Consider the following 14,924-nt stretch of genomic DNA (forward strand, 5'->3'; position numbering starts at 1 on the left):
CTGTTATCAACAGGTGGGGCAGTGTTCTTTATCTCTTCCATGGCTCAGCCCTGATAACGCCCTCCAGGGGCCATCTTCTCTTAATGGGCCACTGAGTGTCACTGCAGCACTGATAAAATTACATCATCCCATTGTGGGATGCTCCGCCCAGGGGAGGAACCAAGCATTCCTACCTGGATATAATCTCACCCTTGCAACATTGCGAACACCTTGCCTACTGCATTCCCAGAGGAGAAGAGCTCCATAACCACCACTGGATCTTCAGAGGAAGACCAGACCCTTCTACAGGATCACCGCTTTGACAAAATCACGTTCATCACTCCAGCCGGACTGCAGCCACCATTTCATCAGACTACTGCCACCACCCTGAGCAACGGGTTGTCAGTTTATATCCTGACTCTGTCAGATTAAGCCAGTGTTTCTGTATCATTGTCTTCATTTTAATTTTATTATTCAATTATTATGGCTTAGACTCTCCCCCTGGTTTGCTTTGAAGCCAGTACAAAACTCACTGTGCTCATCCCTTGTTTTCCTCCCAAAACAAGATTTCCCGTACCCAAACATTCGCCAGATGGAGGAGAAGGTTACAAGGAAGAGGAAGATGCCCTGGGACACCGAGGCAGGTGAGGAGGAAGTCAGTGCCCCTTTCTCCCTCTCTCCTGCTCCATCTCCCAGCCCAGCACAGCCCCCGACTGCAGGACAGCCCCGCTGCCGGTGCCCTCCTGCCAGGGGTGCACTGGGGGGATCTCCTTGCCCTTCCCTCTGGCACGGAGGCAAATCCCATCCTCTCCTTGTCCTTCCTACCCCAGAGAAGGAGCTGCGGATGGAGACCAGGAAAGACAAATCCCTGCAGCAGAACCTCATGGAAGAAGCCATTTTGAGCAACTCCATAGTGCAGGAATCCAACAGGGAGGAAAATCCCTGGAGATCTTACAGGAGGACGGGCTGCAAGCCCAGTGCAGGATGCTCTGAGGAGGAAAGACCCACTCTGGGCCAGGAAGGTGGGCAGAGCTTCAGCCAGAGCTCGGAGCTGGTGGTCCCTGAGAAGCTTCCAGATGGGGAGAAGTCCTACAAGTGTTTGGAGTGTGGGAAGAGCTTCAGGCAGAGCAACAATCTGAAACGACACCTGATGATCCACACCGTGGAATGGGCCTACGAGTGTGGGGAGTGTGGGAAGGGATTCAGCTGCAACTCCCACCTTGTCAGGTACTTACACATCCACACTGGGGAGAGGCCCTACAAGTGTGGGGAATGTGGGAAGGGCTTCAGCTGGAGCTCCCACCTGATCATCCACCAACGCATCCACACTGGGGAGAGGCCCTACAAGTGTCCCAAGTGTCATAAGAGTTTTCAGACCAGCTCCAATCTCCTTGTACACCATCGGATTAACACAGAGGAGAGGCCCTTCCGCTGCCCTGACTGCAGGAAGGGCTTCAAGCACAACTCCCACCTCATCAGGCACCAGCGCATCCACACCGGGGAGAGGCCCTACATGTGCCCCACTTGTGGGAAGATATTTCAAAGCAGCTCAAATCTCCTCCTGCATGAGCAGATTCACATGGAGGAGAGGCATTTCCTCTGCCCCAACTCTGGCAAGGGCTTCAAGCACAAGTGCAACCTTGTCAGCCACCAGCGCATCCACACTGGGGAGAGGCCCTACGAGTGTCCCCAGTGTGGGAAGAGCTTCACCCAGAGATCTCACTTGACCAAACACCAACAGAGCCACCAGTAAGGGAGGCCCTGAAAATGCCCCAGCTGCAGGAAGAGCTTTGTGCACTGCTCCAGCTTCATCCCCCATTGGAGGACCCTGTTGGGAAGAGCCCTGGTGATCCATGTTCCCTGTGATCCATGCTGGGAAGACACCTGTGCCTTTTCCTGCCCCTGCCAATGACCTGATATGGGATTGAAGGACATGAGGGTCTGGCCATGGCCCTGTCACTACATTCACTCCCACCTCAGGTCATTGCCAGGGTCTGGAAAGGGACTCTCTCTCTCTCTTTCCCTGAGGAGAAGGGTGTCCTTTCCATGCAGGAGGAAATACGTGGCCAGGAAGATGCAATTGATGGTGATGTAGTTTTCCCTGTAACTAGTTTTTCTTATCCCTTCTGTTGTCAATATTTTTTTCTGTTTCTGTTTGTTCCTTATCTTTTTGCTGTTCCCAGTAAATTGTTCTTATCCCAGCGAGGGATCTTTCCCTTTTTTCCTTCAATGGAAGGTGGGAGGGCAATGAGTGCTAGTAGGGTTTTAGCGGGAGCAGGAAATAGAGACATGCCATTCCTGAACCCCGGCCTGTGGAAACTGAGCATCCCAGCTGGTGCCAGCCCTGGTGGCCATGGCAGCAGCCTTGGGAGCGGGTCCCTGGCTGGGGCTGAGGGAACCTCTTCACTCTGGTGCCCAGGGACAGGAGTGGAGGGAGCGGCTGCAGCTGAGTCGGGGCAGGCTGAGGTTGGATCTCAGGAAAAGGTTTTTGCCCAGAGGCTGCTGGGGCACTGCCCAGGCTCCCCAGGGAAGGGTCCCAGCTCCAGGGCTCTCTCAGCTCCAGCAGCGTTTGGACAGCGCTGCCAGGCCCAGGCTGGCAGTGTTGGGGTGTCCTGTGCAGGGCCAGCAGTTGGACTCGAGGATCCTGATGGGCCCCTCCCAGCTCAGCCAATTCTGTGGTTCTGGATCCATGACCCTGGGGATGGGAGTGCCAATGGTTGCCATGGAAACAGATTCTGGCTCCAGGCCTGAGCTGGTGTCCATGGCAACCACCCCTGGCATGGGGTCTCCATGGAGCTGCCCAGGGACTGACCATAGCAACAGGGGCTGGGGATGGTTGCCATGGGAACTGACCATAGCAACTGGGACTGGGGATGGTTGCCATGGAAACTGACCATAGCAATGGCCATATTGGGATTTCACCTCCAATGTTGACTGCTGTGAAAGACTGGAGGAGATTGCTGGCTGGAAACATTTCATGTGTGAGGGAGGAAGGGGCAGGTCCAGCCTTGCCCTTCCCTGGAACCCCAGCCCTGCCCTGCCCTGCCCCAATCCCCCCAGAGCCTCTATCCCAGCCCAGCAGTGTCTGCCAGTCCCTGGCACAGCACAGGCAATGCTCCACAGCCACCTCTGGAACCCCAGCCCAGCTCCTGAGTGACCAAATGACCCCAAGTCCCACCTGGGGGAAGGCCCAGGAAGACCAAGGAGTATTAAAGGCTGACCACAAGGCAAGCACACATCTTGACCCTACCTCCTCTTGGAATTTCCATCTGGACATTGCTGAAATCCAGGAGTTGGTAGCTGAGTGTGTGCTTCTCTGTATCTTATTGTTCTCTCTTTTTGTATCTACCTCTTCTATTTCTGTACTCTTGCCAATATTGATTAACGTAAAATTGAACAGGCTCGGAGTTTGTGAAGTTGAATGGGCCAAGTCAATGCTTTGAGAAGTTTTTTTTGTTGATTGAATGCCATATTAAAACATTTGCCAAAGTTTTACTGATTTTCTAAATTTCCCAGTAAAGGCTGCTTTGTTGCTTAGAGCTCCTGAGAAACTCTTGATAGTATTGCTCTAGTGCATCCAACTCAGAGTGTTGCAGATGATAGATAGATATGATTGTTCATAAATAATACAGCTAGGATGAGAAAAGTTCTCCCAGCTAGCCGGATGTCACTTCTGTCCTTGGATGAATCCTGGAGTGAAATGGACTGTTCCATCTCACCCCCCAGAAGATGTGTGGCTCATCCCACACCTCTGTACCTGCCCCTAAAACATCAGCATCTGTAACCCTATTGGCCCATGCCTTATCCCAGCCCACCTAGGAGCCCCTGAAAAGGGGGCTCCGAGAAGCCATGCGGCCACTTGGAACCTCTTCCCGCTCTTGGAACCTCTCCCCTCTCTTAGAACTTCCTCACCTCTTAGAACCTCTCCCTCCCCCCCTGGGGCTTCCCCTCTCCTAAACCCTCCTTTTGTCTCTCCACTCCCCCACCCTCTTAAACCCGGCCACATGCTACGCCTGAGAGCACGAGGCTCGGACCTTCCTACACCCCCAATAAACCTTTTTCCCCAAGAGCAACCTTCAGAGATCTCTGCCTCCCTCCACCCACACCGTGCTGGAGTGTGGTCATCCCGCATTTAGGTCCCTGGGCTATTTGTTTTTTGAGTTGAAAAGACTAAAGTGGTTTCAGTGGTATAATATACACATCGCTTGTCAGGTTGAGATCAAAGCAGCTTTAGCTATAAGAGAATAGAAGATGTCTGCACTTGGCAAACTTATTTTTCCTCCACGTATGCTGTACATTCATCAAAGAGCGTCTTCACAAGAGATACTTTCAGCTGTCACCCACTCCTAAAACTATTGCAGCTGCCTTCCTTTCTTCCTCAAAAAGATAGAATGGGGCTTTTTTCAGCCCCAGCCATCCTTCTCACTGTGCAGAGATAGGGACTGTGCAGTGCCATACAAGTTCCTCAGCCTGGGGACAGGTGCTCATTCTCTCCTGCCTCCAATGGTGTGAGTAACAAACTTGCAAGCAGGAGACACTAACAGAAGCAGGTGTCTCTCACTTTTTTTTCTTTTTCTCTCTTTTTTTTTGTTGTCACTTTCCAGTATTCTGTGAGCAGTAAAAATCCTTAAATATTTGCAGGGGAAACTAAATTTTTTGTTCTTGTTTTTGCTTGACTAAAAATCTGGGGGTTTGCCAAGATACAGATCAAACCAACAGCAATCACTGTCAGTGGGATTTTTTTCCATGTTGAAAAAGTTTAACAATTAAATTCCATCATTTACTCTGACATGTTGAGATATCAGTCACTATTGCATGGGCCAAGCACTTATTCTGGATTATATCTCCCAGTTATATAACCAAGTATTCCTTCAGTACAATGGTCTTTTTGCCAAAAGATTTGATGTTCCATAGAAGATGCAATTACTGTACAGAGTTTGTGCATAAAAACAAAAATCCTCAATCTCTGACATATGTATAGAGCTGACAAAGGAAAGAAATTCAGTATCAGAGCTGGGTAAAATGGCTCATGGTTCAAGTGGTTGTTTGTAATGCTTTTAATAAAAAAATCCTCTGCTGTTGTTTTTAAATACATGTAGTCAAATCTGGAAAGTTGAGCATAAGAACATAATGTAGCCACAGTAGGATAATGGACTGAAAAAAATAACCACTGAAAAGACTGAATAAAAAATAAACATTCCCCACTTTGTCCCGCAATTTTTCTGGAATTGTTTAAAGCTAAAAACTACAAAACCAAAATTTACAGAGCTATTTTTTCTGAAGTGTGGACTATACAGTAGTGATAATGAAAATGAGAACAAAGCTCCTGGGATGGTTGTGCTACTTTGCCCTGCCAGATACAGAAACATTTCTATACTTTAAGTATTTTATGTTGCTTTAAATTTTATTTCATTTCTAGGGAACAACAGTACCTCAGGTCATTTTGATGTCAGATTGTATTTCACATCATTTCTGTATGAGGTGCATTTCTTTTCTTTGGATACTTCAGGAAAACATTATGAGGAGCCTGAAAATTGATTATATGAGCTGTGGTCAGGATGCAGCCTTACAGAAAAATCATGAGCACTAAACTTTCCTTGCCAGCAACAATTAAAATATGTAAACCAGCATTTTAAAGAGTTTGAGTTGAATGGTGATGACTTTAAATGCTTTTTAAAGATGGTGACAAAAGTACTTATGGGTATTTTCCCCTATACTCATACAATTCTGTGTCTTTAATGCACTGTAATCATAATAAATATTTCCAGAACTGAAGAAACAGAGCCTGAGAGCTTGTCCATCCTAGGAGTTTCTATCGTTCTCATAAATTTTTCTCTACAATTATCTCTTCTCTTGGAAACACTGTGACATAACCATGCTGCCATAATAAGCATAAACAGTAGAAATCAAATTCAGAGCTACACAACTTATTTTACAAGGAGAACAGATAATGAAATGGTAAGTAGTGTCAATATACATTAATGGAAAAAATTGCCTAAGCCCTGCATGGCTCTGAAAGAGCAAGCTTTCCAGTTATTTTCGAATATTCTGATCCACATGGAAAATGCAGAGAAGTCCTATTTTGCAGGGCTGATTTGCTTCGTATGTGAGCCATAGCAAGGTCAGAATCCTTGGAAGGACACTGCTTCTTACCTCAAGATTTCTGTGAGCTTCTGCCTTGCTTCTGGCTTGGAAGACCTTGAAAGGCAAAAAAAAGAAGAGGAAACAAGTGCACTTTTAACCAGGGGTGACTCAAGAGATTAAATCGCTGCCCACTGGCCATGCTTCACAGAGCACAAAGCGAAGATTGACTGCTCATGACGACATTTGAACCTTTTGTCATTGCTGTGAATCCTCCTGGGTGTACCTTGCTCCTTAGACTGAAGGCACTGTCATTGAGCAAGCTGGAGGTTAAAGCAGCCTTTTTATTTTGGATAGTAATTCACTAATACTTGGGGACTGAGAGGATTTGGGTTGAAGTACTTATTACAGCCTATTTCTGCCTTGGTGGAAGGAGGTGAGAAGTACAGAGTACCTGAAGAAAGGAAGAATTGAGATATGCCAAAGAACCAAAAATCTTGATTGGCCACCTAGAGCAAATCTCTGTGGGCTTTAGGAAACTGTGGGGTGGCTGCTCTCACCTGCTTCATGACTGGCCTTTCTTTTCCTGCATATTATTTTCATTTCTACTGTTTGTAGTGTTTTTTCTTGCACTTTGCTCCTTACTATGAATTAGTATGCTGTTCAAAGCTAAATATCAGCCAAATTGATAAAGATAGGTTACTTATATCTTCTCAGGATTTAAATGCCACAGAAAAAAGTTGGGGGACTTGAGCAGATCAAGCAATGTTTTACCCTGCAGCCCCATGTAAGTGACTAACTGCTTTAATGGCAGGTACATTGACAGCTTTAGTTTGGATATGGAGGGAAAATAGATTGTTTTTTGGAAGACACTGCTACTTTACTCAAATTTGCTGCACTACAGCTCAAGGGTTAGAGCACACCTAGACAGTGTGACCATGCTGTAACTATCACTGTGTTCATTTGTAGTTTTTTACTCAGAAGTTGAAGCTTCTTCTTCTTCCTTTAATTAGCTGCATCTATCAGGACCTGTTTTGTTTTCTGCTATAAATGGTGGGTCAAATAAAAAGAAGGACAGATTTCAGGCAATTTGAGAAATTTTTCTTCTTTTATTATTTCTTCACACATATATATGTAGATATTGCTGAAGGGCAGCTATTACTGAAGGGTAGCTCAATCTTTTAGGACTAAATTGTTCCCTAGGAGTTGTAAAAGTGACTGTGTAAAGAAAACTTTAGCAATCTCTCCAAAGATTGCTAAAAAAGTTCAGGAGTACTCTGCTGCAAAATTTCAGGCATTTCAGGGCATTTTCACTTCAAACTTCAAGCATTTCTATGGAAATGCTCAAGAGACAGCATACTTAATATATCCAACATCTCTGTTTGCAAAGAGTCTATTTCAGATAGAGGTATAGGAAGGACATTCTCAAAGATACAGAGGGTTACGTACAAAGAATGACACATTTCAGGCAATTTGAGAAACTTAACTTCTTTTATTAGTTTCTCAAACATAGATATTCAAGTATTATTTAAAAGCAGACAAGCAACTGGGGGAATTCTCTAAACTAAGGGTAATTCTCTAAACTAAGGGTTTAAACTAATCTAGTCTAAACTCTATTTCTCTACACTAAGGGTAGTTTTGCAAAATAGTTATATACTGCCAACACTAAAGGGCCTCTGGAATGAATGCTAAGAAACAAGTCTAATTAAAACTACAACTCACTAAATAACTACATTAAGTCCCTAATAGGCTAGGTTGTTGTCTTTGAGGTATTCCAAGCAACCTCCATCAGCTTCACTGTTCTTCTGCGAGGATGTGCAGGTGGAGCCAGTTTCTGCCTCCTTGACTTAGGCAACAGCACTATTGCAAATGGAAGGTGAAGGGCAAGGCCACTCATGGAAGTGTCTGCACAACGAAACCATGTGCTGCACCATCTTCCTTTCACAGGAGCAGGAAAGCAGCTTCAGGATTGCCACGAACAAATACAACAATCACAAAGAGTCGACGTCACAGCAATCGGCTGCGAACTTCTCCATCAGAGCTTTGTGCAGGGAATTCTTCTCAGTGTTGGAGAGCATCATCCAGAGGTGAAAGTGCAGCTGAGCATAAGCCTCCATTGCCTTTCTGTGGGCATCCGGATCTCGGGCCAGGTACTCAAAGAGGTTGAGTGGCTCAACCTTTTGCATTGCTGGCGGCAAGCTGATCTCTGCAGGAAGCTTCTCGTTGCCTAGAACAAAATGGTCCAGGTGTTTCCATTTCAGGCAGAGCTGCATGTATGCCATGATGTCCCACAGCCGCAGTGGAAATTCCTTCCTGCGCCAGTAGACCGGTGGTAAGATGTTTAACACATGCATGACCAGAGTCTTCCAGTTAGAGGTGGAAAAACCTGTGCCGCTCAACATGCATGTGAAGAGCTGCAGGTATTTCAGGTGCAACCTCTTACATGGTATCTGCCTGGCAATGTGCTGGAAGAATTTTGCCTCCGCCACAGCGAATGTCTCAGGCCATGCTGTTCTTGTGAGGATGTTGGCCTTGGTGGGCTGACTGCTCACAAGGTTACCGGAGTTGCCTTTCTGGGCCTCTAAGGGCTGGTTGACCACAAAGATGTCATAGTCCCCTTGGCACACCCCAAAAAGCATCTCCACCGACAGGGTCCTCTTGCCTCTGCTCAGCTGGAATTGGCAGGACCGGCTGCAGGGCTGAAACAACAAGTGCCATGAGTATGACTGAGGCACATGCAGCCACGAGCATCTCACCATCTGGAAGAACCAGTGGGAGGTTTTCTCCACATCCAGGTAGGAGCCGGTGCAGAGTGTCTCCAGGAGGCTGCGCTGCTGCTTCCGCCGCAGCTCCTCCTGCGAGTGGTGCAGGAGGCACAACAGCTTCTCGCCCAGCTGCTCGCTCTCACACGTGCACACCAGCTCCACACGGACGCTGAAGGTCCTTGCTGCCGTCTGCCCTGCACTGCTTGGCTCTAGGTGGAAGGTGTGCCCTGGCGGGATTCAGTGGGACCAGCACACGGTACACCCCATCCCACTCATGGGGGCTCCAGCCCTCAAAGGCACTGCCCACCCCGATGGCTACTCGAGGCACCAGATCAAAGCTATTGCTCACGCTGTACACAAAGACACGCGTGAAGCTCTCCATCAGCTCAGCTGTCACTGAGCAGCCTCTCTCCAGGTCCTCCACAGGCCACTCTACACCATCCACTAAAAGGATGTCCTTCTCATTCCCAGCATCTTGGGTGTCTTCTCTGTTTTCAATTCCACCACTGGCATTTTCTTCCCTGCCACCATCACTGCCACCTTTTTCACTGGCAGCCACATTACCTTGTTCCTCTTCTTGTCTATCATTATTCTTGTTTCCCTCCACATTCACATCAGCCTGTTATTCATCCTTGTTTCTGTCATTGCCATCTTCTGCTATCACATCCTTATTTACTTCCTCAGGTGCAGGAAAACCACTATGGGCAATTTCATTCCCATATTGATTGCTATCTTCCTGCCCAGTCCAGTCTTTACTTCTTTGGTCATTGGCACATCTGCTTTCCTGCACCTTCACATCCATGTATTCTTCTGTTCCATCTACATTGTCTTCACCTTCATTTACATCAGTGTTTTTGCCTGCCTTTATAGTAACACTATTGTTTTTTTCTTCATTTCCTTCTCCTTCTTCCTTTCCAGTGTCCTTGTCTTGGTCCACCTGTACATCCTTGGTTTTTTCTTCATTTGCCTCTCTAGATCTTCTTTATTTCCAGCAACATTGCCAGGTTCTTCTTCATTTCCTTCAGTGGTAGTGTCTCCTGGCATATCCCCATCACTCTGTCCTTCTTTCTTTAAGTGATAGCCATTGTCGACATCGCTGTCTTCCTTCACATCATAATTGCCACTGTTGACATCGCTGTCCTCCTTCATCTTCACATCATAATTGTCTTCAGTGGCATCATCCTTGTTGCCATCATCTGCAGCCACAGGACTGCCTTCTCTGTCATCTTCAGTGCCGCTGTTTTCTGCCTCCAGAGTCATATCTCTGTCTTCTTCACCTTCCTCTGGATCAGTGGTGTCTTCTTCCTGTTCAGTTATTCTCTCATCTCCCAAGGTCTTGCGGGAGCTCTGGTCCTTGCTGCTGCTGCTGCTGGCCTCACAGCTCCTTCTCCTGCAGCCCAGCCACAGGCCCAAGAGGAGCAGGATGCCAGCAAGAACCCAGAATGGCCACTGCTGCAGGGCACCAAAGAGCATGGCTCCCCAGCCCTCATCCTGCTGCTGCAGGGGCCCCTGCTCCAGCTCCTGCATCAGCCGGGCCATCTCACGGTCCAGCAGCTCCTGACGCTCCCGCATTCTCTGGTGCGTGGCCTCATCCAGCCCATCCCCAGCTGGCTGGGGGTACTGGATCAGGCTTTGCACAAGCACAAACAGCAGTGACAGTAAAGCCATGGTCTGCAGGAGGACACACAGGAGGGGCTCAGTGGGGCCGGAATGGAGACAGTGAGGGGCAGGAGCGGCAGGGATGTGGTGGCAGGAAGGAAAGGGCCCCCGGCAGCTGGCAAGGCTGCACCGCTGCCCCGCGCGCCCCGCGCCCCCAGCAAGGCGCTGCGCCCGGCGCTGGGCCCTGGAGACGGGGCAGCCCCGGGGACCGGCGCTCCTGTCCCAGCCCTCCTCCAGCCCCCTCTCCCCTCTGCTGTGTACTCACCGCTTGCCGAGGCTCTACTGGGGCAGCGGCACCGGCCTGGGGCCTTTTATAGTTGCCCCCATTGTGACACGGCCCCTGTGCTGTCACAGAGCCCAGAGCGCATCACAGGCCAGCCCCGCCCGCCATCCCAGCCCGGTCATGGAACTCATCATGGCCCCGATGCAGAGAAGAAAGGAACTGAAGTCTTTTTTTTGCGTTTCAGGCTCTCTTATGTAGTTTGTCTCACAGCCACACAGCACTCCCCCTACCCCAGACTGGATGTGAGACTTCAAAAGGTGATGCATGTCATCTGCATCCTGTTCTGTTCAGCGCTTGAGACAAAACACCTCAACACCTCTTTCTGCTGCTGCTGGAAGGGGCAGATGAGATGGCTTGAGCTATGCTTGTAGGAAGCTACCAAAACAGTAATAGCCTCTTGAGCTGCACACTCACTAGGCAGAGGAATTTACCTCAAGGCACATGTTGGACCTGAAGGCACATCTGGAAGTGAAAAAGCATCTTGAGAAAAAATATCTGCGTTTAGTCTCAGAGGAAGAATTTGAGCCACCTCAGAGCATTTCTGTTTTGTTCTATAATTTTGGGGTTGGCGGCTTTCTTTTTTTTTCTTTTTTTTGAGGGCATAATAATTGTAATAAACACTACCAAATGTGAATTTCCCCTCTCCCTTCTTTGATGGAAGACAAGTAATGAAAAAGTGGCAATTGCTCTTTCTCTGCATCTTACTCCAACATTTGCTGTTATTAAAATTTGTATCTTCTTTTCACTAGTCCATCAGTTTGAGGTGATGTCTGCAAATGAATAATAATTTTTCTTACCACTGTATCCTCAGCTTTAAGAGGATTCTCTCCCTTTCATATTCAGATCTTTCATTTTCTGCTTTATGCATCCTTTAAAGACCAGAAGCCTTTTCCCTCTGCTTTTTAATTTACTTAGGAAAAGCACATTAATTAAACAGTTACATTTGGTTGGTTGAAGGTTGCCCATGATATTTATTTAGCTGGAGGTTTATCTGGCTGTCAGAATAACTCACTGGAGAGATCACAATTTTATAACAATGCTGGTCAACCAATGTGACCTTCAACAGGACCACCTGTGGTGAACCTTGTGAGCCCGCCTGTGGCACTCATCCCTGCCTTTTCTGGCATGATTTTATATGCTACTGCACCTCAGGCACACAGTATGTAACTTCTGTCAAGCCTTCAAGACACTAGAAGTGTGATTCTGGAAATGCTGATAAATATAAAAGATACGACTCAGAGATAGCCATGTTACCTCTTCTTCTAAGGTTTCCAGGCCTGTAAACGAGGGGGGACAGGAACAACCAGACAATCAATTTATGGAACACTGAAAAGGTCAAGATATTGTAATATGCTGTATTGCACTGAATCTATGGGATATTAAAATTCAGATGGTTCATTCCTAGAAAATATTTGCAGTTGCACAAATAGAGAAGCACAGATTTCCACCATGGTGGCAATTACACAAACAAATGGATCTACTCCAATTACAGTTCGAGACAAACATCCTTGTGTGAGCTTCTTTGGAGCTTTTATATTTGGAGTACTGAGTTGTTCCACTCAAGCAGAGGAACTTAACCTGATACCAGGGATGGAAGGCTTCTTCCCTTCTTCTTTCTCATAAACAAAATGATGAGAAAACATTAACAGTCAGATCAACCTCTGTTAACCTTTTAACTTCAGCTGTTGATATGATTAAGTCAGGAGCCTCTGTTAGACTATTTTTACCTCTTATTTTCTTTCTCTCCTTTCTGATCCTTAATTTGCACTTGACATTTCAATTGATTTGTTGGGCTAAGGAATTTTGCCACTATTAGCTTTACTTTGACAAACCTCTCTTATTTTAACATAGAGGGTCCCAGAAATTTAGCTAGGAGCCATTTTGACATAAGGGAAAGATCAGGTTTCTGGTCTATGTGACCCTGTACATTTTACAGGCTTTTGAGGAAAAACTCCTTTTCTACAGGATGCAATTTCTAAACCTCTGGACATTGCTAGTCTAATCGATCCTAAGTGGTGCCAAACATTTTTTAAATCCTTATCAAAATCTGGACCTGCAGCTCAACTGAGGCTGCAGCAGGAACACATGGAGCAGAAAGGGTATTATATGTATCTCGCAGAAAATCGTCTTCTCAGTACATCCCTCCTCTCAGTGCTTGCTTATATTAAGCACTGAAAGTCACAGTTCTCTATACACAGCAGAACCTGACTATTTAGAAAGGAAATAATTTAGCCAGCTAACCCAGACAGAGAATTGAGGCATTACTTCAGGAGAAATGAGGAAGGTGATGTCTGTCATTAGTCTTCAGTTACAAGAAGAAATAAATCCTGTCCCAAATTAAAGCAAGAGTTGAAGACCTCTTGCATTGCGACTACAAACAAAGTTGAAAGTGTATTCTGGCAAGAGCTTCTGAATTTAAATAAAGAAATGACACAGGTCACGTGAGAACCAAAGAATGGAAACATTAATAAAGGAAGCAAAACCCTGTCCCTGTCACTCCAAGATGTCTTCTGATATCCATGGCAGAATGGTGAATTTGACAGAAACATTTATGTCTGCCAGGCAGATATCCAGTTATAGGAAAAATTTCTGTTTGTCTATGAAAACGCAGTTTTCAGTAAAAAAGATGAAAACTAATTTTGAATGTATATAAACAATACAAAATCATTCTTCAGGATATCTTTATGTATCAGGAGGCACATCTTTTATAACACTTTTATTGCTATATTTGTGAATAACTGTTTTGCAGTGCTATTTTAACTCAAATAATTAAGCTTTCCTTCTGTTTTATGTTTAAAAGTTTGGGGGTTGGGGTTTTTTGGCATTTGGAAGCAAGTCAACTGGAGAGCATTTTCTGTGCCATCTGAGGCCAAAAGTAACAGCATGGAGTCAGAGAAGGCCATTCAGCAGGCAATTTGTATCCTCAGTTGGGTATCCCTTCTGTAGAATGCAGCTGGTATAAACTATACAGGGTCTGGGGCTACAGAAACAGCAGAAATTAAGAAAGTGAATTTTCTAGAAAAGCTTGAAGTATAGAAAACTTTGAGCATGCTGTTAAAGAAGTTGTGAGTTTGGTTCAGGGGACTGCAGAGATGATCCCTTCTTCAGTCATATTTCAGTTGTTAATACAAGAGGAAATAGATCTTTTGATCACTTTTTCCTGTTAACAATCTGTTTTTAAACACTTCTTATAGATTGTTTTGCACTCATAGTATGATAAAAAACACAATTCTTGAAAAATTCAGCTACATGTGAAAATTAGATTTGGAAATAATGGTGCTTCTTTACAAGTGTTGAAGTAGTTCTCTCTTCTTTGAGTAACTCCAGCTTTAGAGCAGGTATTTGAAAGTTACTAGTGAATCATACCTATGTCCTTCACCATTCTAAACAGACATCTGCACTTTGAGCCACTTTGGAAGCCTCAGCTGTTATGTGCAGTGCCTTCTCCATAAATAGCCAAAAGTTAGGGTGCTGGAGACTCCATCTTCACTGAGAAAATCCATTCTAAAACTTGCTGAAACTATTACTATCTAATCCCCAGCTTCTAAAGGTGTTTCTTTTTATCCCCATTCATTCTTTGTACCCAGCCTGAGCTCTGGGGGTGCCAGGGGTTCTGGAGGTCCCATTTGTATTCCTAAAGCTGCCATAACCCCCTGGAGGAACTCTCCTGCAAAATTAGTTCTGCTCTCTGAGTCTATGGCTTCCACAGTCCCTTTTATTGGAATGATGTCTTTTAGAAATGCCTTAGTAAGTGATCCAGTGGTTGCTGAGCAGTCAGAATTGCTTTTGCCCCCCTGTTAGGTGAGATGGTGTCACCAGAAGATATTGAAGCCTTCCTGCTCAGGACATTTCAGTGCCAGGCTCTTACAAGCACACACAGCTGTGCTGGTTGAGCTGACCATGGGGGTAACCTGCGCTTTGTCTGATACCCTTTCCTCAATAACAGCGTGTCTTGGAACTCTTTTCCCTTCTGCTGCCCTTGAAGAGCCATCCAGAAACACATTTTCTGCCTCAGGCCAGGCAATGTCTCCTGAATCTCCCCCAGGCTGGGTCTGGAGCTGTGTCACTTGAATGCAGTGCTGGGTTTCTTCCCAGCCCCTCTGTGGGCTGTTCAAACAGGAGGCTGGGTTAAACCCTTCCCCTGTCCTCAGTTCTGA

At 46.1% G+C, this 14,924-nt stretch overlaps 2 protein-coding genes across 2 annotated transcripts in view; one reads left to right on the plus strand and one right to left on the minus strand.

Moving 5' to 3' along the window:
- The window catches only part of LOC146767179 (uncharacterized), a 27,884-nt gene continuing 12,960 nt past the window's right edge, over positions 1–14,924 (plus strand). Inside the window, 1 exon segment of the mRNA XM_085582345.1 lies at positions 1–1,492. Within this exon segment, the coding sequence (XP_085438471.1) occupies positions 572–1,492 (921 nt within the window). The 5' untranslated portion in view covers positions 1–571.
- Positions 9,245–11,153, minus strand: LOC146767180 (uncharacterized). Its single transcript, XM_085581193.1, has one exon. It carries the CDS (start codon positions 10,491–10,493, stop codon positions 9,690–9,692), a length of 804 nt encoding a protein of 267 aa, XP_085437319.1. The 5' UTR covers positions 10,494–11,153; the 3' UTR covers positions 9,245–9,689.

The sequence above is a fragment of the Lonchura striata genome, chromosome 5 (assembly GCF_050655825.1).
Source record: "Lonchura striata isolate lonStrDom1 chromosome 5, ASM5065582v1, whole genome shotgun sequence".
In the NCBI taxonomy this organism is placed as follows: Eukaryota; Metazoa; Chordata; class Aves; order Passeriformes; family Estrildidae; genus Lonchura; species Lonchura striata.